Source organism: Bubalus kerabau, chromosome 8 (genome assembly GCF_029407905.1).
Source record: "Bubalus kerabau isolate K-KA32 ecotype Philippines breed swamp buffalo chromosome 8, PCC_UOA_SB_1v2, whole genome shotgun sequence".
NCBI classification, from domain to species: domain Eukaryota; kingdom Metazoa; phylum Chordata; class Mammalia; order Artiodactyla; family Bovidae; genus Bubalus; species Bubalus kerabau.
Window position 1 is genome coordinate 11,585,468 of NC_073631.1, and position 27,784 is coordinate 11,613,251.

Here is a 27,784-nt window from a genome sequence, read left to right on the forward strand (position 1 = left end):
ACCTTGAGAGAATAGAACATAAGACAGAGACATCGTTACACGAGAGGAGTGGCAGAAGAAACATGGCTTTATAAAGTTTCTAAGCATGGGATGCTATCAGCAGAAGAAAGAGCATCAGGGCGGGAAGCTAGAGAAAAAGGGTCCCTGGGAGGCTTGTGGAATGGGATGCTGGGGGAGAAAATGAACGGCTATGTACCGTGAGTGCTCAAAGGACCTCAGAGAGCACCTGTGCTTCCCAATCTCCCATTCAATATCATTATTTATGAATTATTGCCAACACACACACAGACACACACACTCTCATTCACATATGATACCTGTTGTACAGCACATTATGATACCTGTTGCATTTTCTTTTAAAAATACTAGAAATCCAGAAATGGTTTAAGACAAATATGAACTTTAAGAATTTACTACATCCATGAATATCTGAAAAATAATAACATAGGTATCTGAGACAAATACACATCATTTTGTTTTAACAGGCAAAGATACAACAGCACAATCTTTAGAGACACCAACATACGGGATGATGAAATTCACAGTGCCCCGTCAGTATGCCGTACAAGTGACACTCACCTTAAGTAAGTAGTGTCCTTTCCTTGTTTAGTTGCAAAGTCATATCTGACTCTTTGTGACCCCATGGATTGTAGCCTGCCCCTCCTCTGTCCATGGTATTTCCCAGGCAAGAATACTGGAGTGAGTTGCCATTTCTTACTCCATGGGATCTTCCCGACCCAGGGATTGAACCTGTGTCTCTTGTGTTTCCTGCACTGGCAGGCTGGTTCTTTACCACTGAGCCACCCTTTACATCTAGACTAAAGGTTTTTTTGTTTCTTTAAATATTCATTTTTTTAATTTATTATCTGGCTATATCGGATCTTAGTTGCATTATCCAGGATCTTCCTGTGAGGCGAATGGACTTGAGTTATGGCAAGGGGGCTGAGCTGCTCTGCCTCATGTGGGATCTAATCCCCAACCAGGGATCAAACCAGAGTTGCAAGGCAGATTCTTTACCACAGGGAAGTACTGTCTAGACTAATGTTTAAGCTTCCCAATGACACTGCCCCAGGTTCCCTCTTCCCCAGTCATCCTGAAGCCACTGGTTGAATTACTGCAAACCTCAGAAAAACTCTGGGGCTCTTAAGAGTATTTGTGAATATTGATGAATTGAGCTTTTTTTCAGTGGGAACGTTATCCAGATGGAACTACCTTTTAAGATCCATCCTATGCATTATATGAGAATAAATAATTTTACTTCCAGTTGAGTTTCATGCTTCATGATTTATTAACAAATGATTTATGAATGAGGGCTTTGTGTTCACTCATCTCAACTCTTGGCAGGTTGGTGGTCTGATCCATTCTCAGGAATTAGATGATCAATTCAACTGCGTAGATCTGGTGACCAAATTGATTAGACAGCAAATGATCAGGCCAAATATAAATTACCATTTAGTATCAACTACTATGACAATTCTAAAATGGAGTTGACATCAAATGTTTAATAAAGTGTTCAGTATAGAAAAGAACACAACAGTTATTCTCTAGCATCAGACTCACCTGGATGTCAGACTCAGGAAGGCCTAGGTGGGGCAAGAGAATTTGAATTTTTAACAAGTTCCCAAGGGCTGCTGCTAGTTCAGAGATCACACTTTGAGGAGCACTGCTGTTTAAAAAAGAAAAGAAAAAGCTATATTTTAGTTGAACTTAACATATCAAACAGATATGAATTATAACAATATTGTTCAGCCACCCCTGAAGCCACTCCCCGCTCATGTGGGGAAAAGTCAGCCTCCACAGCTCCCTACTGTCTGTATAATTTAGCCCAAATGTTTTCAGTTCAGTTCAGCCGCTCAGTCGTGTCTCTTTGTAACCCCATGGACTGCAGCACGCCAGGCCTCCCTGTCCATCACCAACTCCCAGAGCTTGCTCAAACTCATGTCCATCGAGTTGACGATGCCATCCAACCATCTCATCCTGTCATCCCTTCTCCTCCCACCTTCAATCTTTCCCAGCATCAGGGTCTTTTCAAATGAGTCAGTTCTTTGCATCGGGTGACCAAAGCATTGGAGTTTCAGCCTAAGCATCAGTCCAGTGAATATTCAGGACTGATTTCCTTTAGGATGGACTTGTTGGATCCCCTTGCTGTCCAATGGACTCTCAAGAGTCTTCTCCAACACCAGAGTTCAAAAGCATCAATTCTTCAGTGCTCAGCTTTCTTTATAGTCCAACTCTCACATCCATACATGACTACTGGAAAAACCATAACTTTGACTAGAGTATGGGCTAAAATTTTCTCCTGCCATAATATCTCAACCACACCCACCCCATCTCCCCCTTTGGCAATTTAAGCACTTTGGAGCTCCTGTCTTTTGCATCTTCCATCCACCTCACCATCAGATCCCTCCCCACCTTTTCCACTGGCTGGCTGCTCTCCTATGTTCCTTGAGCTTGTGTGTGTTTAGTGGCTCAGTCGTGTCTGACTCTTTTCGACCCATGGACTGTAGCGCCCCCAGGCCCCTCTGTTCATGGAATTCTCCAGGCAAGAATACTGGAGTGGGTTGCCATGCCCTCCTCCAGGGATCTTCCCCATCCAGGGATGGAACCCAGGTCTCCTGCAACGCAGGCGGATACTTTACCATCTGAGTCACCAGGAAAGCCCCTCCTTCAGCTTGCTGCTGCTGCTAAGTCGCTTCAGTCGTGTCCGACTCTGTGCGACCCCATAGAGGGCAGCCCACCAGGCTCCCCCATCCCTGGGATTCTCTAGGCAACAACACTGGAGTGGGTTGCCATTTCCTTCTCCAAGGCATGAAAGTGAAAAGTGAAAGTGAAGTCGCTCAGTCGTGTCTGACTCTTAGAGACCCCATGGACTTCAGCTTAGGGATGTGCATTTAGAGAACTGATCTTCATCTCTGTGCCCTGCTGCACTCTGCTACCTGTAAGGCTAGGCCAGGTCTTGCCTATCTGTGTATTCTACTACCTAACAGTGCTTCTAGGACAATAGGAACTTGGTAAGTATTTATTAAACAAATGAATGGATAAACAAAAGACAGAAAATAACTGTAGAAAAGGATCCCAAGAGACAGTCTAATCATAGGCCCACAAAACCTAGGTAGAATTAATAATACGGTGGCATTTTATTGATAAAACTGAGTCACTGGTTAGACCATTACTTGAAAATATCTTACAGGAAAACAACAACAAGGATGTAAGTGGGCTGAACTGTTCTGTTTTTTTTTTAACTGGCATCCCGCTGTTCTCCGTCTGAGTGGAACACCATTCTGCAGCCCAACCCAACTGGCCCAGGTCTGACCCTTGCACACTTCCCCCGGAGCCGTGGGCGTACCGGCCTGTGGAAGCCTCCCTGAAGCTCCCCAGGGTCCAGGCTGCCCCCAAGTCCAGCTTTGCCCTAAACCCCCTCTGGAGTCTCAGGCATCCAGGACTCTCTCCTCCTTGGTCGGGCTCTCAAGGTTTTCTCTCGAAATATTTAATGGGTAGTTTCCCTTTGCTTCTGTTTCTGGATTGATAAAAAGGAGAAAAAAGGAGTTTGACTACAGAAAAGATAGTAACAGCGGACAGTAGATCTGGCTTTACTTTTTAAATGCTATGGAAGTTTGTGTTTGGTTGTGGTGGTTTTTCATCTGACGGCGATCCGGCGAACTTCTTGGGGGAAACGGCGCGCCCAAAGCCCGCCAAGCCCAGCCTGAGAGCTCTAGGATTTGAGAGTAATATTTTAAATAAAACCTCGACAGATACAAACTCGAAGGAAGCCGTGCGTTCCTTAAGTCAAAGGAATCTATTCGGATCGAAGTGCTCGGTCTGCTGTTTGTAACCAGCGTTCAGAGCAGGATTTTTAAACACGAAAATTGATAAAAGAAAAGAAAAGCTAAATCGCGCGGTCGGCCGACTCCTATTCATTATCTCCAGCAGCATATGGGACCATTCTCCTACTTGTCCGCGCCCTTTCTTCCGCAAAAGCAAAAGCAACCAAGCCTGTCCCGCTTCATAGCAAACCCACTCTTTGTGCCCGAGCGGTGCCTCGGCCACCGCTCCCCCTCCCGCCTCCTCCTTCTCCCGCCCGCCGCCGACTTTCGCTCTGGGAAGCAGGCGGCGGGGGCCCTTTGCGCCGGGAAGCCAGTGCAGCGATTGGGCGACGGTCCCTGAGCCTCCAGTTCCGCGTCGGTTTCAAGGCTCCTCCCTCCTGGTGAAAGACAGACTGCGGGGCGCCTGGAAACCGGTCGGAGGGCGCGCGAGGGAGAGCAGAGCGAGCGAGTTGAGGGATTGACACAAATGGTCAGGCGGCGGCGGCGGAGGAGGAGGCGGAGGCTCAGGGGGGAGCCGAGGCTGCTGGGTTGCCGAGAGTTGCGCGCTCTACCCGGCCGCCGCCACTAGCGCGGCGCCGCTTGCCAGGAGCCAGCTAGCCGAGGGCCAGGAAGGCGGGACGCGACCCTCGGCGCGCCCGAGCCACCCGGGCTCTCCCCGCAGCCCGCGCTTCATGAATCGCAAGTTTCCGCGGCGGCGGCGGCTGCGGGACGCGGAGCGGGAGCCGGGGGAGCGGGCCGAGCACGGCTCGGGCTCGACGGAGGGCACCGGCGGGGAAGAGATCGCCCCGGCCGCAGGGGGAGCATCCTCCAGCCGCGCCACAGCCAGCTTCAGCCGAGCGGCGCCAAGAAAGGAGCCGAGAAAGTATGGCTGAGGAGGAGGCGCCTAAGAAGTCCCGAGCCGCCGGGGGCGGCGGCGGCGGCGGGAGCTGGGAACTTTGTGCCGGGGCGCTCCGCACTGTACCGGCAGCGGAGGGGAGCGGGGACGCGGGCAGCCGCCGCCGCCCCCCGGCTGACTCCCGGCGCTTGGCGCGCCGGCTACTACTACTGCTTTGGCTGCTGGAGGCTCCGCTGCTGCTGGGGGTCCGGGCGCAGGCGGCCGGCCAGGGGCCCGGGCCGGGGCAGCAGCCCCCGCCGCCTCAGCAACAGCAGAGCGGGCAGCAGTACAACGGCGAGCGGGGCATCTCTATACCGGACCACGGTTACTGCCAGCCCATTTCCATCCCCCTGTGCACCGACATCGCGTACAATCAGACCATCATGCCCAACCTGCTGGGCCACACGAACCAGGAGGATGCGGGCCTCGAGGTGCACCAGTTCTACCCGCTGGTGAAGGTGCAGTGCTCCGCCGAGCTCAAGTTTTTCCTGTGCTCCATGTACGCGCCCGTGTGCACCGTGCTGGAGCAGGCTCTGCCGCCCTGCCGCTCGCTGTGCGAGCGCGCGCGCCAGGGCTGCGAGGCGCTCATGAACAAGTTCGGCTTCCAGTGGCCCGACACGCTCAAGTGCGAGAAGTTCCCGGTGCACGGCGCCGGCGAGCTGTGCGTGGGCCAGAACACGTCGGACAAGGGCACCCCGACGCCCTCACTGCTGCCCGAGTTCTGGACTAGCAACCCCCAGCACGGCGGCGGAGGGCACCGGGGCGGCGGCTTCGCGGGGGGCGCCGGCGCTTCGGAGCGAGGCAAGTTCTCGTGCCCGCGCGCCCTCAAGGTGCCCTCCTACCTCAACTACCACTTCCTGGGGGAGAAGGACTGCGGCGCCCCCTGCGAGCCGACCAAGGTGTACGGGCTCATGTACTTCGGGCCCGAGGAGCTGCGCTTCTCACGCACCTGGATCGGCATCTGGTCAGTGCTGTGCTGCGCCTCCACGCTCTTCACCGTGCTCACCTACCTGGTGGACATGCGGCGCTTCAGCTACCCTGAGCGGCCCATCATCTTCCTGTCGGGCTGCTACACGGCGGTGGCCGTGGCCTACATTGCCGGCTTCCTGCTGGAGGACCGGGTGGTGTGTAACGACAAGTTCGCGGAGGACGGGGCGCGCACCGTGGCGCAGGGCACCAAGAAGGAGGGCTGCACCATTCTCTTCATGATGCTCTACTTCTTCAGCATGGCCAGCTCCATCTGGTGGGTGATCCTGTCGCTCACCTGGTTCCTGGCAGCCGGCATGAAGTGGGGCCACGAAGCTATCGAGGCGAACTCGCAGTATTTTCACCTGGCCGCCTGGGCCGTGCCGGCCATCAAGACCATCACCATTCTGGCGCTGGGCCAGGTGGACGGCGATGTGCTAAGCGGGGTGTGCTTCGTGGGGCTCAACAACGTGGACGCTCTGCGCGGCTTCGTGCTGGCGCCCCTCTTCGTGTACCTGTTCATCGGCACGTCGTTCCTCCTGGCCGGCTTCGTGTCCCTCTTCCGCATTCGCACCATCATGAAGCACGACGGCACCAAGACCGAGAAGCTGGAGAAGCTCATGGTGCGCATTGGCGTCTTCAGCGTTCTCTACACCGTGCCGGCCACCATCGTCATCGCCTGCTACTTCTACGAGCAGGCCTTCCGGGACCAGTGGGAGCGCAGCTGGGTGGCCCAGAGCTGCAAGAGCTATGCCATCCCCTGCCCCCACCTCCAGGCGGGCGGCGCCCCACCGCACCCGCCCATGAGCCCCGACTTCACAGTCTTCATGATCAAGTACCTTATGACCCTCATCGTGGGCATCACGTCAGGCTTCTGGATCTGGTCCGGCAAGACCCTCAACTCCTGGAGGAAGTTCTACACTCGGCTTACCAACAGCAAACAGGGGGAGACCACCGTCTGAGACCGGGGACTCAGCCGGTCGCCAGCCCTCGGCCTGGTCCCAGCCCCGCTGGCCCTATGGAATCCTGGCCAAATCTGGCTACTCTCCCTAGCCATTCACTGCTTTTAACAAGGCTCCTGCAAAAGCTTCTGTCCCCAGGGGCACAGGGACCCGAGGGCCCAACTGCCAGAGGCGGGGGGATGCACAGACCTTTCTTGCTCTGGTACCAGGACTGTACGCTTTTATGACTTGTAAATAGCCTGTGTAAGATTTTTGTAAGTATATTTGTATTTAAATGACCGTTCACGCGTTTTTCTTTTACTCTCCTTGTTTGTTTGTTTAATTTTAATTATTTCGGGCGGTTTGACCATTTTTCCTTCTAGCCCTTTTCAGAGCAGCACAGAGAGAAAACCACAGCGCAGCACTCGGAGCTTCTGCGGGTGCTGGCGCGCCCCTCCCTGCAGCGGGTGGGGAGCGCCTGGGCCGCGCCGCCTTCCCCGCTCCTTTCTGCTCCCTCCCTCCCTTTCTTTGCTAGGGTCCGGACTCTTTCAGGTACAGAAATCCACAAAGCTTCCACACCGGAAGGTGGGCCCCGGCCGATCCCAAGTCTGCTCTTGTCCGGAGCCAAATTGCCAAGACAGGCCCTTAGACTATCCGAAACTGAAATTTTCACTGTCCAGAACCTTCCCCGGCTTCTAGGAGGCCCACGGATGTGGGCAGGGGCAGCCCTGGGCTCCTTGGCTCAGGCCTCCAACGCCCAGACACTCCCTCCTTCCAACTAAGTTGGTTAGAGGGTGAGTGGGGTAACCAATGCCAAACTTTTTTAAGTCTCATTTTTGGTGGATGAGCTCATTTCATTCTCTAGCGTCTAAAACCTGGTATGGGTTTGGCCAGCGTCATGGAAAGATGTGGTTACTGAGATTTGGGGAAGAGGCATGGAGCTTTGTGTGGGTTGGGAGAGACAATTCTAATTGCATACGGATGCCTGGCAAACTGCCTCTTAAGATTGAGAGCACCCCTGTTTAGATTTACCTTTCTGAAAAGTGGAAACACTAGGTCACCTGGAAAGCTTTGTTAAGGAGCTAATGATCTTTGCTTTCCTTAACAGGAGAGCAAGACCGTAAACTTGAAGGAGATTTCAGTGTAATGGATGTCCTCAAAATGAAGTGGTACTTTCTTATTTTCAATCAAATAATAATTAGACATATGTCAGAAAGTTTAAAATGTACATTGTACACTTGTACATTGTAACATATTATTATGATTATTATTCAACAACACATTCTGAGGGAGGAACAATCCACATCACTACTAATAACCTGGTAAGATTCCAGGAAGTAAAGGAGGTGGAATAATTGATGGGATTAGCCACCGAAATAAACAAAATATGGGCATGTATGCTAAGGGGAGAATGTGTGCTGCGGGTCTACTGCACTAAATCCTGTGTGTTCCTTTTTGGATTTACAGAAATGTGCCCAATGTAATCTTTCAAAGCCATTGAAAAATATTCACTTTAGTTCTCTGTGAAAAAGAGGAGAAAAGCAATCTTCCTGATTGTATTGTTTTAAACTTTTAAGAGTTTTATCAAAATGCCCGTACTTAGGACATAAATCTATGTCTGTCATACCCTAAAATGACAATGCTCGTTGAATTTGGTATGCATTTATTCTGTTCACTATCACAAAATCATCTATATTTATAGAGGAATAGAAGTTTATATATATATATAATACCATATTTTTAATTTCACAAATAAAAAAAATCAAAGTTTTGTACAAAATTCTATGATTTTTGCGCCTGAAAATAATAGAGCTGGAACTGTCTGCACTATGCACTAACTGTCTTTACATTTTATAGTGTCTGTAGCCAAACCCACAGTATATAAATTCAGGAATTCAATGAAACAGTCTATCTTTAAACCTTCAGACCAGTCCTTCCAAAAAATTAACTGGCTTCCATTGTAGTGATTGATGATGTGAAGTCCCTAGAAAAGATCTGTTTCCATGACACTAACAATGTAACAGAAGTTTGCAAATTATTTCCTTACCTGCAGAAGATTATTAAAAAGAAAACCCTAATTTTATTATAGTTTTTTTTCTGTAAAGAATAAATTTGCATAACTTTCTATAATATGGAGGTTGATTTTTAAATGATCAGCCTCATCTTTGTCACAATTTTTATGAGGTGTTATCTTATATTGGATATTCCAAAACCATAAACAGGCAATCAATAAATGGTTACCTGTGTGTTTATAAGCATTTTAAGCAGCAGCTAGGTGGATAAGGCTGTTTTGTTGTTTGTTTCTGAAGACCCATTTTTATATTGTTCAAAGAACTTGCCCTAGAGGAATTATCTGGTTGGTCTACTCTTGGAATTTATATAAATGTATAATATGTAGAGTGTATATAAGTATATATCTATGTCTATGTATAAAATATACACATATACACACTAATTTTTATAAATTAAAGATACAAAGTTTACTTATATATTTTACAATATGGAAATAAGGTTATGAGAAAAGGAGAATTCCAGATGGAAAACCTCAAATATCTTTGGAAAATAAGTCTCTTATCCCTTTATGCACTAAAAATACCTATATTAAATTTTCCCATGAAAGCATTTTGTGATAAAATGACAAGGGGCTGAAATGAAGACCTTTATACAATAGAGTTAGTTTCATGGTTGTAAGGCAGTCGTCACATAAGTCATCATCATCATTTTAAGGCAGATGACAAAATTAAATCTAACTGAAAATAAGAGCATTCAATTTCAATTACCAAGGTGCAATTTTATGGTTCTTTTTCTTTGTTACATTAATCTAGTATTAGATAATATTGAAGAAGGTTTTATTGTATTGGCACACAAAAAATAATGCTTAGGCTAAATTAAAAACATCTTCTCACTAGATAATTCAACAGATAATTTCTGGAAACAAATTTAAGATTATTAGTCTCTATCCAAATAATAAATATAAAGCATTCTTATTATGGGTGTTCTTAAAATGATGTATGCAGACAGGTTTTATAATGCTAGCTTTAAGCAACTTTAAAAGACAGTTTTAAGTCGCCACCAGGCTTTGTTTTTAGAAAACAACTTTTAAATTGTGTAGCACATAAAAAAGCCAGTGTATTCTTTTGTTTCTTGTAACAGTGATGGCAAAATAAGACTTGCCTGAAAAACCATAAAGCTACTGGGAATATGGTCCCATTAATACGCTGTTTCCATGACAGACCCTATTTTCAGATTATTTGGTTTGCCTATTTTATTTTTTTAAGCCAGCTATCAAGTGGAGTCAATTTTCCCCCTTACAGTGTGTGTGCTTGGTTCAGCTTTTGTAGTAAATCTATGCATAGTATGAAAGCTTTCTAATACTCTGTTTAAAAAAAAAAAAGGCCAGTTTTTACTTATATTTTGTGGGGGTCAGAAAGTCATATTTTTAATCTCAAAGCCAGTCAGTGTCAAACATAGGCAAAACAGCTGGACTGGATTTTTCAGTTTGTCTGAGGCAGTCACTTGTTAGCCTGAGTTGGTCTTGGTTCTTTTGTCTCCTCAGAGCACTGAAGCCTTCCGCTGTAGCTGCATCATTCTCAGTCTAGCAGTGAACTAGGAAAGGAGACCACAGTGAGGAGTTGGTGGCCAATTAAAAAAAATGCCTAAACCACAAACCATTTCAGGACTTGAGTGACTTCAGATCACTTTCCATGATACCATGTTTCGATCCTGGTACATATTTATTTTTTTAAAGGATGTCATATTTTTCAGTGTGTATTTGTGTTCATCTTCAGCTGCTCTTGCTTTTATTGCTTTCTCATCCATCTGTTGGCTATAAGCCAGATTTTATGTAATGTACATGCAATTAATTGAAACCAGTGTTATGGCACTGGATAGCTCTGATACATTTCTGATTATAATGTTCTGTGTAACTGCGGCCTAAGAGATAATCAAAATGTGATCATTACATATGTCTTGAGGTGGACACTAGGAATATTGTCAATAAATACTTCATGGAATATATTAATACAAACATAAAAGGCTTGCAGGATTAAGCTGTAGAAATCAAAATAAGATGTGGACTACATATAAGAGTTCCCCAGTTACATTACTAAAATGGAATTGCAATACAACCTTAAATTCAGGACTTACTTTAAGACCCTTACATTTGAAATGGGGTCTTACAAGGGAAGGGCCAAACATGATAAAGTTAATTCTGGTGAGTACTAGGATTTCTATCCATATTTTGAACTGTTGGCAGATACCTTTAGAATTTGAGAAACAGTTTTTGAGCTTCATGACTCAGAATTCTGTAAAACTTCTGGGGCTTAAATATTTCTATTCAGTTTGGTCATAACTTTGACAATGGATGGATAAAACCATAACTATAGTGACAAAATGAATGATTGGTAACCTGGTGATAAAAAGAGAGACTCCAGACTACTTTTCTCAAGTTTTATCATGAGCTGTGGTGACACGTGTCTCTACTCTATTACAGAATTAAGTTCCTGTTTAATAACACTTCCATTGGGGACTTTTGTTTATAAGTTGGTTTGGGAGCCTAATAATGGATCAAGTACAAGGATTGATCACAGAAATCTTTCTCATGTAATGAATAGGATCAAGTATAATCTATATCTTACAATGAACGTATAATAAATATTCTGAAGGTTATCATCAGTTTTATAGGTCAAACTGATTCTTAAAATTGTTTGAAAAGATAACATTTTCCAAAAGCAGTTTCTCTAAATAAATCCTTTTAAGATAGTGATATTCTAAAAAGGTATAATTTTGAGTGATAAAAATAAAATGACACTGAATTTTCTAAAGGAATCATTAATACACTAGTTGAATGTCATATTTATATAGTTAATAATCCTAAAAGCAAAGTACTAGATAGCATTGATTTGCACATTTTATACACGCATGCTACTTTTTAAATCAATTTGCTTGAAGACAATTTTTAGCTTTTAAAATTGGTAATATGCATATTTCATATAAAGATGATCTCAAGAAATTTCATTCACAATATAGACTTTCAAAACATGTTCACAGGACTAGAGTGACTACCATGAAAAGGAAACACTATTGCTGTTTCGAGATAGTTCTCAGTGGCCTGGTTTTCTTTTCTTTCCTTTCCTTTTTAAAATCCAAGTATCCTCTAATTTGTGGATATCTCCATGTTTCAGATCTCTATACCTGTTTGAATTAAATTTGCAGGGGAATAACTGCAGGATCCCCCCATAGACAAAGTGTGGCCTTTATTTCTTTTCAAGTTGGCAGCGTGTCCTTGCTTAAATGAAACACTCAGAGACAGACTGTTCTCTTGCCCTTGGAAATGCTCATCTTCACAAACACAGCAGCAAATACCTGGAAGTCATACAGGCTAGTTAAATGTATATTCCAAATGCCAAGTGCTACTTGATTGTTAGAAAACAGAGAGTTTTTTTTACTTTAAAGGCAGATTTAGATACTGTTCTTGACCTTATCTTTCCAGCTCTTGGAAGATACTTTCTAAAAGTTGGCTTCAATAAATATTCTGTCAAAAACTCATAAGTCAGACTGGGTACGACTGTTTGGGTTTGTCCAGGACGGAGGAATTTCTCAGGATGTGGGATTTTCAGTGGTAAAACCAGGAAAGTCCTGGGCAAACTGGGGTGATGGATCAAATCGTGCTTCCAAGATAGAGTAGAAGCTGTGGCAGTTACCAGTCCAGCATTAAAACTATTCCACTGTCGTTTTAGCCTCATTCATTACTGGATGAAAAGCCAGTGACTACAGCCCTTTGTAACTGGTCTTGACAGTGAGTACCAATCACCAGAGGCTGAGTGGAACATGAAGGTATATTGGAACAAACCACACTGATATCTTGGCCATTCTGTCTCTGGCTTCTGAAGAAATGGGGCATAGAGATAGAAACTTAAGTGGCCACTTAGAGCCCTATTCTTGCTGCTTATGAAACCAGGTCAAGTAGCTATTTTTATAAAAGACTCTCAAAAGTATTCCTTTGGAATACAATGTGTTGTTGTTGTTGTTTTCTGATTGATGTTAGAGTTTATCAGATTGTAAGGAATTGTTAGACTTTTGCATATGGTTTTATTTCTTTTATTTTTCTGTCAGTACAGTTCACTGTAATGAGATTACAAACTCAAGCAGGGATCACCCCAATGGCCATACATCAACACTTAATTGTCATACTTCTTCTCAGAGGTAAATAGGTTTAGAATCCATGTTTTCCCCCCAAATGAAAAGTTGTATCTACAGGAATGAAAAAGAAGTAAATAAATTTAAAATTCTACGGTGATTATTGGGAGTTGGAAGAGGTAGGGTGTGGACCGGGAAATCCATGGCATTCTCATATCTATTTGCATGAAACTCTTCAAATTGGTCTACGCCTTTTTATATTGACTTCATCCTTCTTGTCATCCTTCTGATTCATCCATTCCTATCAATCTTCTTGTAAATACACATAAATTTTCGCTGCCTTTGTCGCTGAACCAAAACACTATTCTTGCTATCTTTGAATTAAACTCGATGTAAATAAATAAAAAGATGTGCAGATAATGTAATTATTTCAGGAGGTACCTACACATTTGACTCTAAAGCCAAAGTTCTCAATAGGGACCAATTTTGGCCCCAGGAGATATTTGGCAATATCTGGACTCCTTTTCAACTGTCATAACTGAGGGGTAGATTACTACCGGCATTTAGTGAGTAGAGGCCAGGCAGGATACCAGACATTTCACATGCACACAACAGCCCCTAACAACCAACAACTATCTGATTCCAAGTGCCAAAGTTGAGAAACGCTGCTTTAGAGGAATACTTAAAATTGTGAACACGTATTTTTAAATAATTAAACATTACATTTATGAAATAGGATTGAGAAAAATATGGATTTACTTGTGCCTGCAGCATGGGCTTTACTTTTAACTTGCAAACATTGTAAACACTGATGAATACCCTGATGACATTGTATCGCAGTCATAGTCAATGTCTTCATCTGCTTAGGCTGCTGTAACAAAATACCATGGAGAGGGTGGCTTAAACAACAGGCAGCTATTTCTCATACATAGTTCTGAGGTCTGGGAAGTCCAAGATCAAGATGCCAGAGACAAATTTCCTTAAGTATGGAACCCTCCCTCCAAATACCTACACGGTGGGGATTAGGATTTCAACATATGGATTTTGTGGGGAAGCAAACATTCAGCTCATAACAGTCAATAAAATAAATGCTGCTTTTATTACTTCAATCTAGACAAGGACACCGAGTATCATAATTTTAGTGGGGAAAAATCTGTAAATTAGTTTATTGGAAAATCTCTTTAAAGTGTTAGTATTATGCTATTATTCCTCATATTTCACATTTCTAGTTTCTTTATGCAGGTCCCTGCATCACTGAAGGTTCTTCTACAGAGGAGGAACCTTGGCCTGGGGGGCAGAACACCGGGGTCCAGTCTGGACTGGGCTAAGCATGGTGGAGTTCCTTGAGTGAGTCTGACGCACAGGATTTCATGAGTCAAATGGAGACACTAATGAAATAATAGACTGCAAACCCTAAACAGTGAGTGAAGTGTGAAAGTCGCTTAGTCGTGGCCGACTCTTTGCAACCCCATGGACTGTAGCCCACCAGGCTCCTCTGTCCATGGGATTCTCCAGACAAGAATACTGGAGTGGGTTGCCATTTCCTCCTCCATATAAACAGGGAAGCTCTGTACAAATCCTAGGGGTTTCCACTCTCTCTCACACTGAGCTAATTAAGGAGGAGATTGAAACATCTTGAAGACTCTTGGCTTTGACTACTCCCTTCCACTACTTTTGTAAAAGGACGTTCCAGTCACTGAAGGGACTCAAGGAGACCGGGGGTCTCTCTGCAGTTTTCTTGGTCACGGTCCTCTGACTTTATCACTACACTTGGGTTCTCCGGGTCACACACAGGATTTTCCCCAGTTTTTATGAGACTGTGGTTCTATTTAGGATAAACTGATCTGCAGTGCCTACCGCACTGAATGAGGTTGAGTCCTCATGAGGAGAAAGAAGGGTTTTGTTTGAGAGGGCTGGTGTGGGGCAAGAATTCGGCTCCAGGAGTGTTTGAAGGTCAGAACCGTAGGAGGGTTAAGAATATGTTCCAGATCCAAAAGCGACAAATTCACAGGCAGACACTCCGGATTGGGAGCCCTCACAGAGCAACACAGGTGCCTCAGGAACTGTCAGCTCCTTCATTAAGGAAGCTGGGGTAGAAGCAGCTTGAGAGAGTCTGCTTGATGTCCTCAAGACAGACAGGTTGGGGTCATTTGGCACTGGAAGCGGGTGCAAAAGAAAGGGATATAATGCAAACCAAAGCCAACCAGTCTTTCTCAGAACTGAGTCTCGTGGGAGTAGACAGAGTGGTAGCTGAGTGGACACATCTGGTGAATAAGGCCGTAATCCTGAGTTGGAAATATGACGTTTCATCTTCCTCTTTTTCAAAAAAATCAATTTCAAGATAATAGACTTGTGGACACAAAGAGGTTGAATGTCATCTTGGTAAAGAATTTTGGATTTGCAAGATGTGGTTTGAATCTCAACTAGCTCTTGGCCTCAGATCCATTCTCTAAAATGGTAGTAATAACAACATTTTACTAATTCATATGGTTGTTGAGAGGATTAAAGAAATAAAGTATATAACAGCATCTTAAGCAGGTGGCTCAGAGGTAAAGCCTCTGCCTGCAATGAAGGAGACCCGGGTTTGATCCCTGGGTCAGGAAAATCCCCTGGAGAAGGAAATGGTAACCCACTGCAGTACTCTTGCCTGGAAAATTCCGTGGGCTACAACCCATGGGGTCGCAAAGAGTCGGACACAACTGGGCGACTTCACTTTCATTTAGGCACTAGATCTAGAGATGTTAGCCTTCCTCTCCTCACTGCTTATTTCTTTTCTCTCTTTTTCTTTATTCTTTCCTGGAGAATCCTGTGGACAGAGGAGCCTGGTGGGCTACAGTCCATGGGGTTTGCAAAGAGTCGGACACGACTGAAGCGACTTAGCACACACATAATTCTAACTATTATTCTCCCCTCCTCACTTCCCCTCCTCACTCTTCTCTCCTGTAATTCCCTCCCCTTCCCTTCTTCCCTCTGTAAGTTATGTTTATCGCTGATGGAAATTGAAAATGCCTAATGCAAACTAATATATTGTTCCTGCATGCTCTTTTCAAGCTAAGCATGTTTTACAAGACTTATTCAGATGAAGATTAAGTTAATGGGCAACCTTAAGGTTAAGTGACACAAATAAGGTTCTGTATATTAGTCAACTAGTGATGTTGCTGTTATAGCGTAAGTGCGTTTTTCTGCATTCCATACCCACCGTGGGATTCACCGTTTCAAATTCAGTTTCTTTGTGGATGCTAACAATTCTGACCTAGCTGGTAGGTTGCACACTTGGGTAGCATGGCAGCAGTTCTTCAGCGCTGCTCTAAATCATGACCAGGAAGACAGTCATACCTTCCTTTTAGAAATAAGCTCCTCTACCAGACTGCTAACTAATTGAATTGCAGGAGTCCTATGTCCCTGTTGACTATGTTGCCAAAGGGAGCTTGTTCGATAGTGATTGTGAAAATGTTGCTTTGATATTACTGGAACATACTGAATGTATTTTAATGCCTGAAGTGTAGCAGGGTTGAGGGCTTACATGGGGGCAGTTAGTCATTTCATTATTTTTTATATAGAAAGGGCGGCTGGACATTCTAGTGCCTTGGTGACCCCCAGGGTCTAGAGTATTGGTTTCTTGTTGCTGCTGTAACAAATTACCATACACTTGAAAAATACAAATCCGATGTCTTACAATTCAGAGTGTGACATTCATTGGGCTATGAATATCAAGGTTTTGCCTGGCTGTGTTTCTTTCAGTAGGCTCTAGAGAAACATCAATTTTTTTGCCTTTTCCGACTTCTAGAGGCTGCTCCTGTGACTCTTGACACGCTTCTCCCATCCTCAACCCAGCAATATTGGATCAAGTCTTTTCTCTCACTGTCTGACTCTCACCAGCTGGGACTGGTCCCCTGATTTCAAGGACACATATGACTAGATCAATGCAGGACAAGGCTCTAAGAATCAGAGTGCTTGAATTCCACCTGCCACATATACGTTTAACTGTTGGAAACAGCTAGAGGATCTTTTTTTTAGAAGAAGTATTCCCATAATATTCTCATTCTTCACAATTCCAATTTTTAGAAACTGGCTTCCTAAATTCCTTTTGTTCTTCATTTTGTCCTCTCAAAGCATGTTTCTCTCAGTGGTCAATTCTTCACTGATTGCCCTACACCCCATTTTCTGTTAAGTAGGCTGCACATCATCTCTCATCCTCTAATTCTACCAGATTTCCTTGTATTCCAGATGTCATCTTTCTTCACGTTCCTTGCTATGTATCCTCTTGTTTGCTACCCTTTTTGTTACCCTATATGTCTTTTCAATACATTTCCCTCCAGATTCATGTTTTATGTCTGTCCTAGAAATAGGTCAGAAAGAGACAATGACTGACTATTGTCAAACATCTTCTTCCAAGTGAACAATAATATAATCCCACTGTTTTTTAATTGCAGGTGATAAAACTCTATGGTTTTCATCAGAAACACACCTGTCAAAATGATTGTAGTTTTGCCCTTTAGGGAAGCACTGGATGTGAGAAACGGTTTACCTAATTCACCCCATTTCAGATTAATTTGATCTGTATTTCTAGCTGTGACTAAAGATTTTAATTCTTTATGAAGTTACCACCATGTTCATAGAGAAAATTTTTTCTCATCGTTAAATTTAAACATTTTGTTGAAAAAGAAAAATGTCAATTGCCTGGGTTGCATTTTTAGACAAATTCAGGTAATGAGCACGCCTGCCCTAATTTAAAATGTTATGTTGACATTTTTGGAGGAGAAATTTTTCTAGCATTACAAATGCGTCCTTAAAAATGTTCTCTAAAATATGACTTTTAGCCTACACTAGAAACAAACTGCAAGATTTTTTTTTTCTATCTAGAGTGTTATGGCTAAAAGTACATATTTTCCTCCCATATACATATAAATATGTCTGAAAAAATATGCCTTTTTCAGCAAGTTATTTAAGAAGGATTTCAAATATTCATATTTATTGCCAAATATGCATTATTTGCAAGCATCTGCATTCGCAGGGATAATATAGGGATACAGAGAATTTCTCAAAATCAATAATGAGTTAGCATGTACAAAGTTATGGCCAAATAAATCTATCATTTATCTCTTTTAAAATTTACACCATTTATCCTCTCTATATTTTTTCCCAAGTAGAGATAATTTGATTAAAGTTCATTTGAATGCAGCAATTGTTCTATAAAGATGTTTTTATTAATATACAGCTTCATTAGAGTCAAGTTGAATTAATATAGGAGGTATAGGGTGTGTTTGACAATCTCAGATAAGGCAAGTTATAATGAAAACTCATTCAATGCTAACTGAAATAAAACTATATGATCCTCAAAACATGCAATATTTATCAAGGATGGTAATGGATTATTAGAAATTCTTAATATTGAGTGTACAGTAGAACCACTCAAGGAGCTTAATAAATATGAGGCTTTGGGGCATCTGATTTTGTTGGCCAGGGGAGGAGGTTCCCAAAGCTCCATTCTAGTGATTTTGACACAGGTGGTTCTTGAGTATATATATTTGGCTGCATAGGGTCTTAGTTCTGGCACTCAGGATCTAGTTCCCTGACCAGGGATTGAACCCAGGCTTCCTGCATTGAGAGCGCAGAGTCTTAGCCACTGAACCACCAGGGAAGTCCCTTGAGGTGTTTTGATTGAAACATGTGGATTGGGCAAAGTTAAGGAAGTGAGTATTAATAAAAGAGTGCTCAGTCCAGGAAGAGAGCTAGCTTGGAGAAGGAACGCCCTAGCAGACTGAGTCAGGGTAGTGGGACCTTGGATGGACCTGGTGACTACATACACAGAAGGGGCAGTGCCAGTAGGACCCTCTGCTCTACCCGCCTTTCCCTCAGTTTTTGATGGGGACAGCTGAGGTGTCTCAAGCTTGTGTGAAGGGTTTAACAAACACAACCTCAAGACAAGTCCCTAGCCCTTTCTCCTGTCTACAAACCTCCTTTTATAAAGACTGTTTGGAAAATTCACTGGACTCAGAGCCTGAGAACTCTAAGAACTAGCTTTTTAGAACTCTCAGCAGGGAGGTGACTCATCCTGCTTGCCTTTGTCCCTGAAGATCAAAATTAGAAACAGCCAGGTGCCAGTCTGGTGTGCCCAACAGGCCCCACTCCAAGGCCACGTCTAAAACTCTTATATGTTTTTTGTTTTTTTTTTTTAAAGTATAGGGCTTTAATTCCATAGTGGAGTGAAAGTTGCTCAGTCATATCTGACCCCAACTCTATGGACTGTAGCCTGCCAGGTTCCTCTGTCCATGGAATTCTCCAGGCAAGGATACTGGAGTAGGTCCTTCTCCAGGGTGTCTTCCTGACCCAGGGATCGAACCCAGGCCTCCTGCATTGCAGGCAGATTCTTTACCTCTGAGCCAGAGGTTAACTTAGAGTGACTCCTTTATTAATAGAAGACTTTCAGAATCCAGTCAGTTCACTGATCACGAGGTAGGGAAGAAAGGTCTCCTTCTCTCACTTACATAGAGCATCTAACAGCAAAACGGAGAGGGAGAGAGAGCAACAGGTGGAGGGTTGATGGGCAGGCAGAGCAGGGATTTCAAAAGGCTCCTGTTTCCCCTCAGCCTGGGCCCTTCATTTTCAGCCAGGCAGCCACTGGCAGAAGCTGAGCATGGAGGCCTCTTAGGCAACTCAGCTTCCCATCCATTCTGATCTTGTTTGTTTAGGTTTTTGATACAACTGACTTCTTAGAAGGCCCTTTCTTCCCAGGGAATTCACTAATCAAGGTGATACTCTATTTATTTCCATAAACAAAGCCTTATGAAAGAGCAGTTCATTCATTAAGAAATGTGATCATTTCCACTGTTGTACCTGAGTACTTCAAAGCACCATTGTTATTCACATCAATTAAGCCAGGTAACTGGGAAATATGAGTAACACAGGACTAGAATATATCCCAGCTGATTTTACAAGATTAAAAAAAACCCACCAAACCTAGGATATCTAAAGTCATGTTGTCTTGAGCATGTTAAGAACTTGCTTCATAGGGAAGAATAATCAGTGTTACAGAGGAGAGGACGGTCACATCTTTTTAGAATGAAGTAATTTTATTCCATATAATTTACCGAAGCTTAGAAAGTTCCAAGTGGCTTCGTCCTTTGTGCTGGGAATATACCAGAAAGTAACACCTCCTCTTGGAAGAGTGAATGCCATGTTAGCATCCAGCAAAGGAGTGTGCAGCTTCCCTGGTGGCTCAGTGGTGAAGAATCTGTTTGCCAGTGCTGGAGACTCGGTTCGATCCCTGGGTCCGGAAGATTCCTCTGGAGGAGGAAATGGCAATCCACTCCAGTATTCTTGCCTGGGAAATTCCATGGACAGAGGAGCCTGGCGTGTTAGAGTCTGTGGGGTCGCAAAAGACTCGGACACGACTGAGCGACTAAACAATAACACATAGAAAGAGAAGTCTTTCAGTCGTGTCCTACTCTTTGCGACCCCATGACCCCATGGACTGTAGCCTATCAAGCTTCTTCGTCCATGGGATATTCCAGGCAAGAGTACTGGAGTGGGTTGCCATTTCCTTCTCCAGCAGATCTTCCCGACCCAGGGATCAAACCTAGGTTTCCCGCATTGCAAGTAGACGCTTTACCATCTGAGCCATCAGGGAAGCCACAATAACACATGGGAATATGAAAAACAATTTTTGATCAACATTTTTATTATTAAAGTGTTTTTGTGGTCTAAGTAAAGATGGATATTAAATTTCAAAAACAAATATTAGATTTAACTAATTACCTATGCTGTTGTTGTTTAGTCCCTAATTTATTACTTGTACATAGTCTTAATTCAAGGGACAACTCATGACTAAGAAAGAAAAAATGTCATTAAACAATCATCCCCTCCAGTTAACAAACTGTACACATTTCATGGCGACAGAAAACAAATTTTGTGACGAGTTTTAAAGAAAGTTACAATAGAAAGTACCTGAAGTAAATAGAGATGGTTGAAGTGGTAATCAGTTAAAGCCTTTACAGGAAAATAAAATTGACCTCTCTCTCACGCCTTCCACTTGCCCCAACTAATTCTTTCAGTCTTTTTCTATTGAGATGTAATTCACACACCACAAAATTTACCCTTTTAAAAAGTGTAAAGTTCAGTGGCTTTTGATATTTCACAAAGTTATACAACCTCACAACTACCTATTTGCAGAATATTTTATCACACCAAAAAGAAATCCTGACCCTTTAGCAGATCCTTCTCATTCCTTCCCGCCCCCACCCCACTGGCAGCTATTAATCTACTTTCTGTCCATATGTATTTGCTTATTCTGGATATTTTATATGAATGGAACCGTCCATGTGGCTTCTGTGTCTGGTGTCTTTTACCTAGCATAAGGATTTCTAGGTTCATGCGTGTTTTAGCATGTACCACTACTTCACTCCTTCTTATGACTGAACAATATTCCACTGTATGAATATAACACATTTTGCTTATTAATTCATCAGTCCATAGATACTTGGGTTGTTTCCACTTTGGTATATTAGAAGAATGCTGCTATGAATATTTGTGTACAAGTTTTTGTGTGGACATATGTTTTCAGTTCTCTTGTGTATACTTTTAAGAGTGGTGCTGGCTCAGAGTAACTCTATGTTTTGAGGAGCTACTCAACTGGTTTCCAAAGTGGCCTTACCATTTTATATCGCTGCCAACAATGGATGAGGGTTTCAATTTCTCCACATCCCTGCTGAGACTTGTTATTGTCTTCTTTTTTGTTATAGCCATTTTAATGAGTATGAAATGGGATCTCACTGTGGTTTTGATGTGCATTTCAATTTTGCCTCTTTCAATGTTTTGAAATTGATTCAATGGTAAAAAAGGAAGGAAACTCATGATAGTTTCCATACCTCCAAATAAACTGAAAAAGGAAATTCTAGGGTTAGATTCTAGAATTGGCTCATAGCTTACCTATTTCTTTATATATAACTCTATTAATAAAAGGAAGCCTATAGCTTATCAAAATGTATAACATAAACATAGGAAAATATAAAACATTGCTACAAGTAATATAACTGTGTTGGGTGAGTAGAAACTTAAAATATGCAATGGGTGTATTATAAGGTTTTGTTCTCAGGTGGCGTTAGTGGTAAAGAACCCACCTGCCAATGCAGGAGACATAAGAATCTCCAGTTCCATCCCTGGGTTGGGAAGATCCCCTGGAGGAGGGCATGGCAACCCACTCCAGTATTCTTGCCTGAGAATCTCATGGACAGAGGAGTCTGGCAGGCTACAGTCCATGGGGTTGCATAGAGTAGGACACAACCGAAACGACTTAGCATGTGGGCACACTCACTAGAGGAGTGTTAAGTTTTTGTCTTTGAGCTTCCTAGGAGCCAGAGTAAAGTGATGAACTATAAAATTTGTAACATTCATAAAATTAAAAACAAGATAGACTCCATTAATGCCACCATAGCATCATTATTTTTAGCACAAGCCTTCCAGTGTCGAGGAGAGGCTAAATCCTGATGCAGTCCCTCCCACTGCTGACTCTTCCAGATGGTAGACCTAACAGCAGCCTCTGAAGTCCTTGTGCCCAGCAAGTCATCTTCACTCCCTCTTTGTCCTGCCCACCTTTTCCACTGAGGAGATCCAAACGTGGGTCTTCAAGGCCAAACCCATATGTGACTGTTTTTTCTTGGTCGATCCTTCATGCCCCCCAGACAGAATCAATCTTCCTTTCCCTGTGCTGTCACAGAACTTTGTAAGCAGCCACCATATCAACTTTCTGGGTGTCATTTGCTTAGGAGTCAGTCTTCCCTGGTGGACAGTGATGGGTTTCACGGGGAAGGCGTTGTCTTCACTTTCCTGTCTTCAGTGCCTGTCACAGAGCAGATCTTCAGCGAAGGGCACTGTGCCAGCTTGCTTTTGTCAGTCAGTCCTGACTTCTCACCCTCCCATAGACGCACCTCAGTTCTTCACTGTCCGTCTTTAGAAGCGATCCCCAGAGTGAAAACAACGTTTTCCAGATTTTAGCCCATCAGGGTGCCGAGCGCCCATCTGCTCTGGAAACCGGGTTTTCTTCAGCTTTCACTTTCTAATCTAAATGTGAGCCTTTGTTTGTATCCCTGATAAATGTCATCTTGTTCCCTGCAGGAACGGACAACTTATCTTGCCAGACCAAATCGAAAAATCTCAGTGGTAACTCTGTCACGTGTCACATCCGCTCTATCAACTAGCTTGATGTCATTGTGTGTGGGAGGATAATATGAAATATATGCATTCGCCTTTTTAATTTAATTATGGACTTAATGCCAAAAGAGAAAATATCCAGTCAGTCTAGTTTTTTGTTGGGAAATTTTTTTATTGTCCTTCTAATTCAAGATTCTAAAACAAAAACAAAAACAAAACTACATTCCTCTCTCCCACCATCCCTCATCAAAACTTCAGACAGATTTGGAAAAATACGTCATTTAAAATACATGTTCTCTGCCTGATGACTCCCTGACCCTTCCAGACACTTTTTTTTTTTTTTTTTGGTGGTAATTATTTTAAATTTATTTTTAATTGGAGGATGATTGCTTCACAATGTTGTGTTGGTTTCTGCTGTATAATAACATGAATCAGCCGTAAGTATACATATATCCCTTCCCTCTTGAACCTCCCTTCTTCTCCCCCCATCCCACCCCTAGGTCGTCACAGAGCACTGAGCTGAGCTCCCTGTGCTATACAGCAGGTTCCTACTAGCTGTCTATTTTACACATGGTAGTGTAAATGCTTCAATGCTACTCTCTCAATTCATCCCAACCTCTCCTTCCTGCCCTGGATCCACAAGTCCCATGTGTCCCAACTGTGCACTCCAACAGCATCTTGTAACTCACCATCAGAGAGCTTGCATCATAATTTGTATCATTGTCTCTATCCCTTACCCATCTACAGTCTCAATATCCAGATTTTACTCAGCATCTCACTAGCTTAGCACACTGCCTGGCTAGAATTTTGAGTCAAATCTAATTTAGATCAATTAGATAATATGTATAAACACTATATTCTTTTGTGTGGTTCCACCACTGACTGGGCGGCTTCCCTGGTAGCTCAGCGGTTAAAATGTCTGCCTGCAATGCGAGAGACCCAGGTTCGATCCCTGGGTTGGGAAGATCCCCTGGAGAAGGAAATGGCAACCTACTCCAGTATTCTTGCCTGGAGAATCCCATGGACAGAGGAGCCTGACGGGCTACAGTCCATGGGGTCATAAAGAGTCAGACACGGCTGAGCAACTTAATTTGGCTTTTGACTTTGACCACTGACTGGATCAGTCACTAAAAAGATGGGGTAAGTTATCTTAAAGTAACAAGTGACATTATTTCAGGGAAAGAAAGGCAGTCAGCAGATCACATTATTTCTCTGATAGCAGCTTTTCAGGTTCCCATAAGCTAATCAAATGATGACTTACATTCAGCAAAATCGTAAACCTCCTAAAATGCAGAACATAACAATTTATCAATAAACAAAATGTCAATTTGGAATGGACACATTTCAAAGTGTATTTGTTGCCCTGAAATGTCTGCATAACTCTAGGCTGCAGTGCTGAGTTTCCAAGTTGGGGCATCTGAGGCACTACTCAAGGGGTTTTATTCCTGGAGCAGGAAGGTCCCCTGGAGAGGGGAATGGCAACCCACTCCAGTATTCTTGCCTGGAGAATTCCATGGACAGACCAGGGAGTCGCAAACAGATAGGCACGACTGAGCAACGAACACTTTCTCCTCACATTCCCGGAGCATTTAAAAAGATGTTATTAAAAGCCACTCACCCCCTCCCAAGGAGGTCCCATGGTGGGAAGTCTAAAGGGATGTTCTGGTGAAAACTCAGTATAATTTGGTTTTTAAAAACTCTCCTCTGCAAGACATCTCCATGATATAAATATTCCTAATTAGCACAGAATTTCAGTTTCTTCATACAAAACGCTGCAATGTGACTTAAGCCTGCTTAAAATGATCTTAACTTGTCCCATTTGGCAGACTAGGCCTGGGTCTTAGGAAGCCCAGCGCCTCAGCGTGCAGGAATGTGAGCTGGCTATGCGAGCTCTGTCCGGATCTGAGAGAGCCTTTTTGTTGACCTTACCCTGAATTCTTATATTCGAATATATCATCAGAATGCAACAGCCAGCTACTGGCTAACTGACAAGAGAAACTTTGGGAACACCAAGGCAGAAAAATGTGAGAAGTGGAAACCTACCCAAACCGAAGCTTTCCATGTATGGTTTGCTTCTTAACATAAAGCAGCCCTAATGAAAAGTAGGCTTTCCATGAGCACATCATGAAGAGACAAAAATACTCTTCTTATTTGTTCTCTTCCCCTTTGGTCAGCTGTTGGATGCCATGAAAAAGAAAATACATCTCTATTTCCCAAACCCACCCAATCTTAATATCTTGGCATCTATATTTATATTCTGTCAAAAAGTTAGTAATATGAAATGCATGCCAAGTCGCTTCAGTCTTGTTCAACTCTTTGTGACCCCAAGGACTGTAGCCCGCCAGGCTCCTCTGTCCATGGGATTTCCCAGGCAAGAATACCGGAGTGGGTTGCCATGCCCTTCTCCAGGGGATCTTTCTGACCCAGGGATCACACCTGTTTCTCTTATGTCTCCTGCATTGGCAGGCAGGTTCTTTACCACTAGCGCCAACTGGGAAACAATAATATGAAGAATTTATCATAAATCCTTGAGTTATGTTTTCTGAACCAGAACTTCAATTACTAAGGATTCATATGTGTGTGGCTCTGAGTCTGTGTTATGACATGGTCTTGTTCTCTAGAACTTAACAGTTGACAGATTTTTTACATGAAAGATTTTCCCCCATACTTTCTTCTACCACCATGAAAAAAATTATAAGAAGTCTGAGAATTAACAAAATAAACAAACGTTTTTGAGTCGCTAAATCATGTCTGACTCTTTTGTGACTCTGTGAACCATGGCCTGCCAGGCTCCTCTGTCCATGAGATTCTCCAGGCAAGAATACTGGAGTGGGTTGCCTTGCCCTCCTCCAGGAGATCTTCTTGACCCAGTGATGGAACTCCCATCTCCTATATCTGCTGCAGGGGGATTCTTTACCACTGACCACCAGGGAAATGAACAGATGGTACAGTAATAAAAAAAAAAAAAAACCCATGGGGCTTGGGAAGCCTGAATGGAAGGTGGGACAGGGAGGCAAAAGGTAAAGAGAAAGGGGCCCATGAGTATAAATAGATTAAGAAATTCTTGCATGTGGTAAATAAGATCAGGCTATGATTTAAATGTGCCTGCATAGTAAGGGCACTGTGGGGAATGTGTTTTAATTAGGACCAAGGCACCTCCTGGGAAACAGCTCATCTTAGTCTGAGAGTCACATGCCCCAGCTTGATGGAAAATTAGCGCCAGAGTTTTGGAGTGGGACGTATGAGTGTATTGCCCTTGGATGGATTCTGATGGAACCTTCTCGAAAGCCTACCAAAAGGGAAACCTGAGAATGAACGTGAACAGTACTGTTTTCATTTAAACGAATTGCCAGTCCAGGTTCGATGCATGATACAGGGTGCTCAGGGCTGGTGCACCGGGATGACCCAGAGGAATGGTGTGGGGAGGGAGGTGGGAGGGGGGTTCAGGATGGGGAACACATGTACACCCATGGCGGATTCATGTTGATGTATGCAAAACCAATACAATATTGTAAAGTAATTAGTCTCCAATTAAAATACATAATTTTTTTTAAAAAAAAAGAAAAGCTGTGAAAGATACTAGCAATTCGTTTTCCCACTTCACTGACAAAGCATTACCATGAAGGCGGTGCCCTTGGTCACTTGAGAGTTCATCTCGACTTTGGGTTGCTGAAAAGCATTGGATCTTTACATGCTTAGCAATTTGGTTACATTTGGTTTACTTAGAGCTATCATGCAAGGAATGTGAGAGACCTGGGTTTGATCCCTGGGTTGGAAAGACCCTCTGGAGGAGGGCATGGCAACCACTCCAGTATTCTTTTTTTTTTTTTTTTACTTTATTGATTTTAATTGAAGTATAATTACTTTATAATATTGTGATGGTTTTTGCCACACATTGACATGAATCAGCTGTGGATGCACATGTGTCCCCCATCCTGAACCCCCCACCCACCTTCCTCCCCACACCATCTCCGGGTTGTCCCAGAGCACCAGCTCCGCCACTCCAGTGTTCTTGCCCGGAGAATCCCATGGACAGAGGAGCCTGGCGGGCTACTGTCCGTGGGGTTGCAGAGTCGGACACGACTGAGCGACTAAGCACAGAGCTATCACGCCACAGCCTCATCAGTGCTGTAACGGGTTTTGACATGAAACGGAAGTGGCCCAGTTCCAATGCGGCAGCAGAGGAGTTGCAGGAAAGCCTTCATAGAACTTCTGTGGGTGCTGCTGATTCAGAAGCACATTGAGGGAAGAGGAAGTTGGTGCAAATCATACAAGAGTGGTGAGGGCAATGATCTTGAGTACATGTGAGATGGCTTTCAGAGCCACTGAAATTCATAGGTGAGTGAATTTTGAAAATGGACTGAAAGAGTTAACATATATAAGTCTAGAGTGTCATTATGAACAGAGTAACAAGTAATTTGGGTTTCCCAGATGGCTCAGTGGTAAAGTATCTATCTGCCAATGCAAGAGTTGCTGGATTGATCCCTGGGTCGGGAAGACTTCCGGAGAAGGAAATGGCAAACCACTCCAGTATTCCTGCCTGGAAAATCCCATGGACAGAGGAGCTTGGTGGGCTAAGGTTCATGAGGTTGCAAAGAGTTGGGAATGACTTAGCAACTAAACACCACCACCGCCAACAACAACAAGTAATTTGTCATCCAAACAGGATGACTCTGAGAATGAAGGGTATGTTATTAATAATGCTAAGACAACTGAGGTCAAGTAAGAACACCCCACAGGCAGAGGAGCCTGGCAGGCTATAGTCCATAGCGTCAAAAAGAGTTGGACACGACTGAGAGACTTAGCACAGCAAGAACATCCTGGACAAACTGCCATGTAGAGTCACAAATAGTTTCTCCTAGGAACTGTCACTTCCACTCTTAGTTTTATAA

At 43.6% G+C, this 27,784-nt stretch overlaps 1 protein-coding gene and 1 long non-coding RNA gene across 4 annotated transcripts in view; one reads left to right on the forward strand and one right to left on the reverse strand.

Moving 5' to 3' along the window:
• Positions 1-1,276: 1,276 nt before the first annotated feature.
• The window catches only part of LOC129658857 (uncharacterized), a 442,729-nt gene continuing 416,221 nt past the window's right edge, over positions 1,277-27,784 (reverse strand). For all 3 annotated transcript variants that reach the window (XR_008717538.1, XR_008717539.1, XR_008717540.1), the window contains 2 exons: positions 1,561-1,666; positions 1,277-1,398 (listed from right to left, as the gene is read on the reverse strand). This is a non-coding gene — a long non-coding RNA (uncharacterized LOC129658857). The remainder of the gene's footprint in view (positions 1,399-1,560; positions 1,667-27,784) is intronic.
• FZD1 (frizzled class receptor 1) lies at positions 4,282-7,710 on the forward strand. The gene has a single exon (XM_055589682.1). It carries the CDS (start codon positions 4,689-4,691, stop codon positions 6,624-6,626), a length of 1,938 nt encoding a protein of 645 aa, XP_055445657.1. The 5' UTR covers positions 4,282-4,688; the 3' UTR covers positions 6,627-7,710.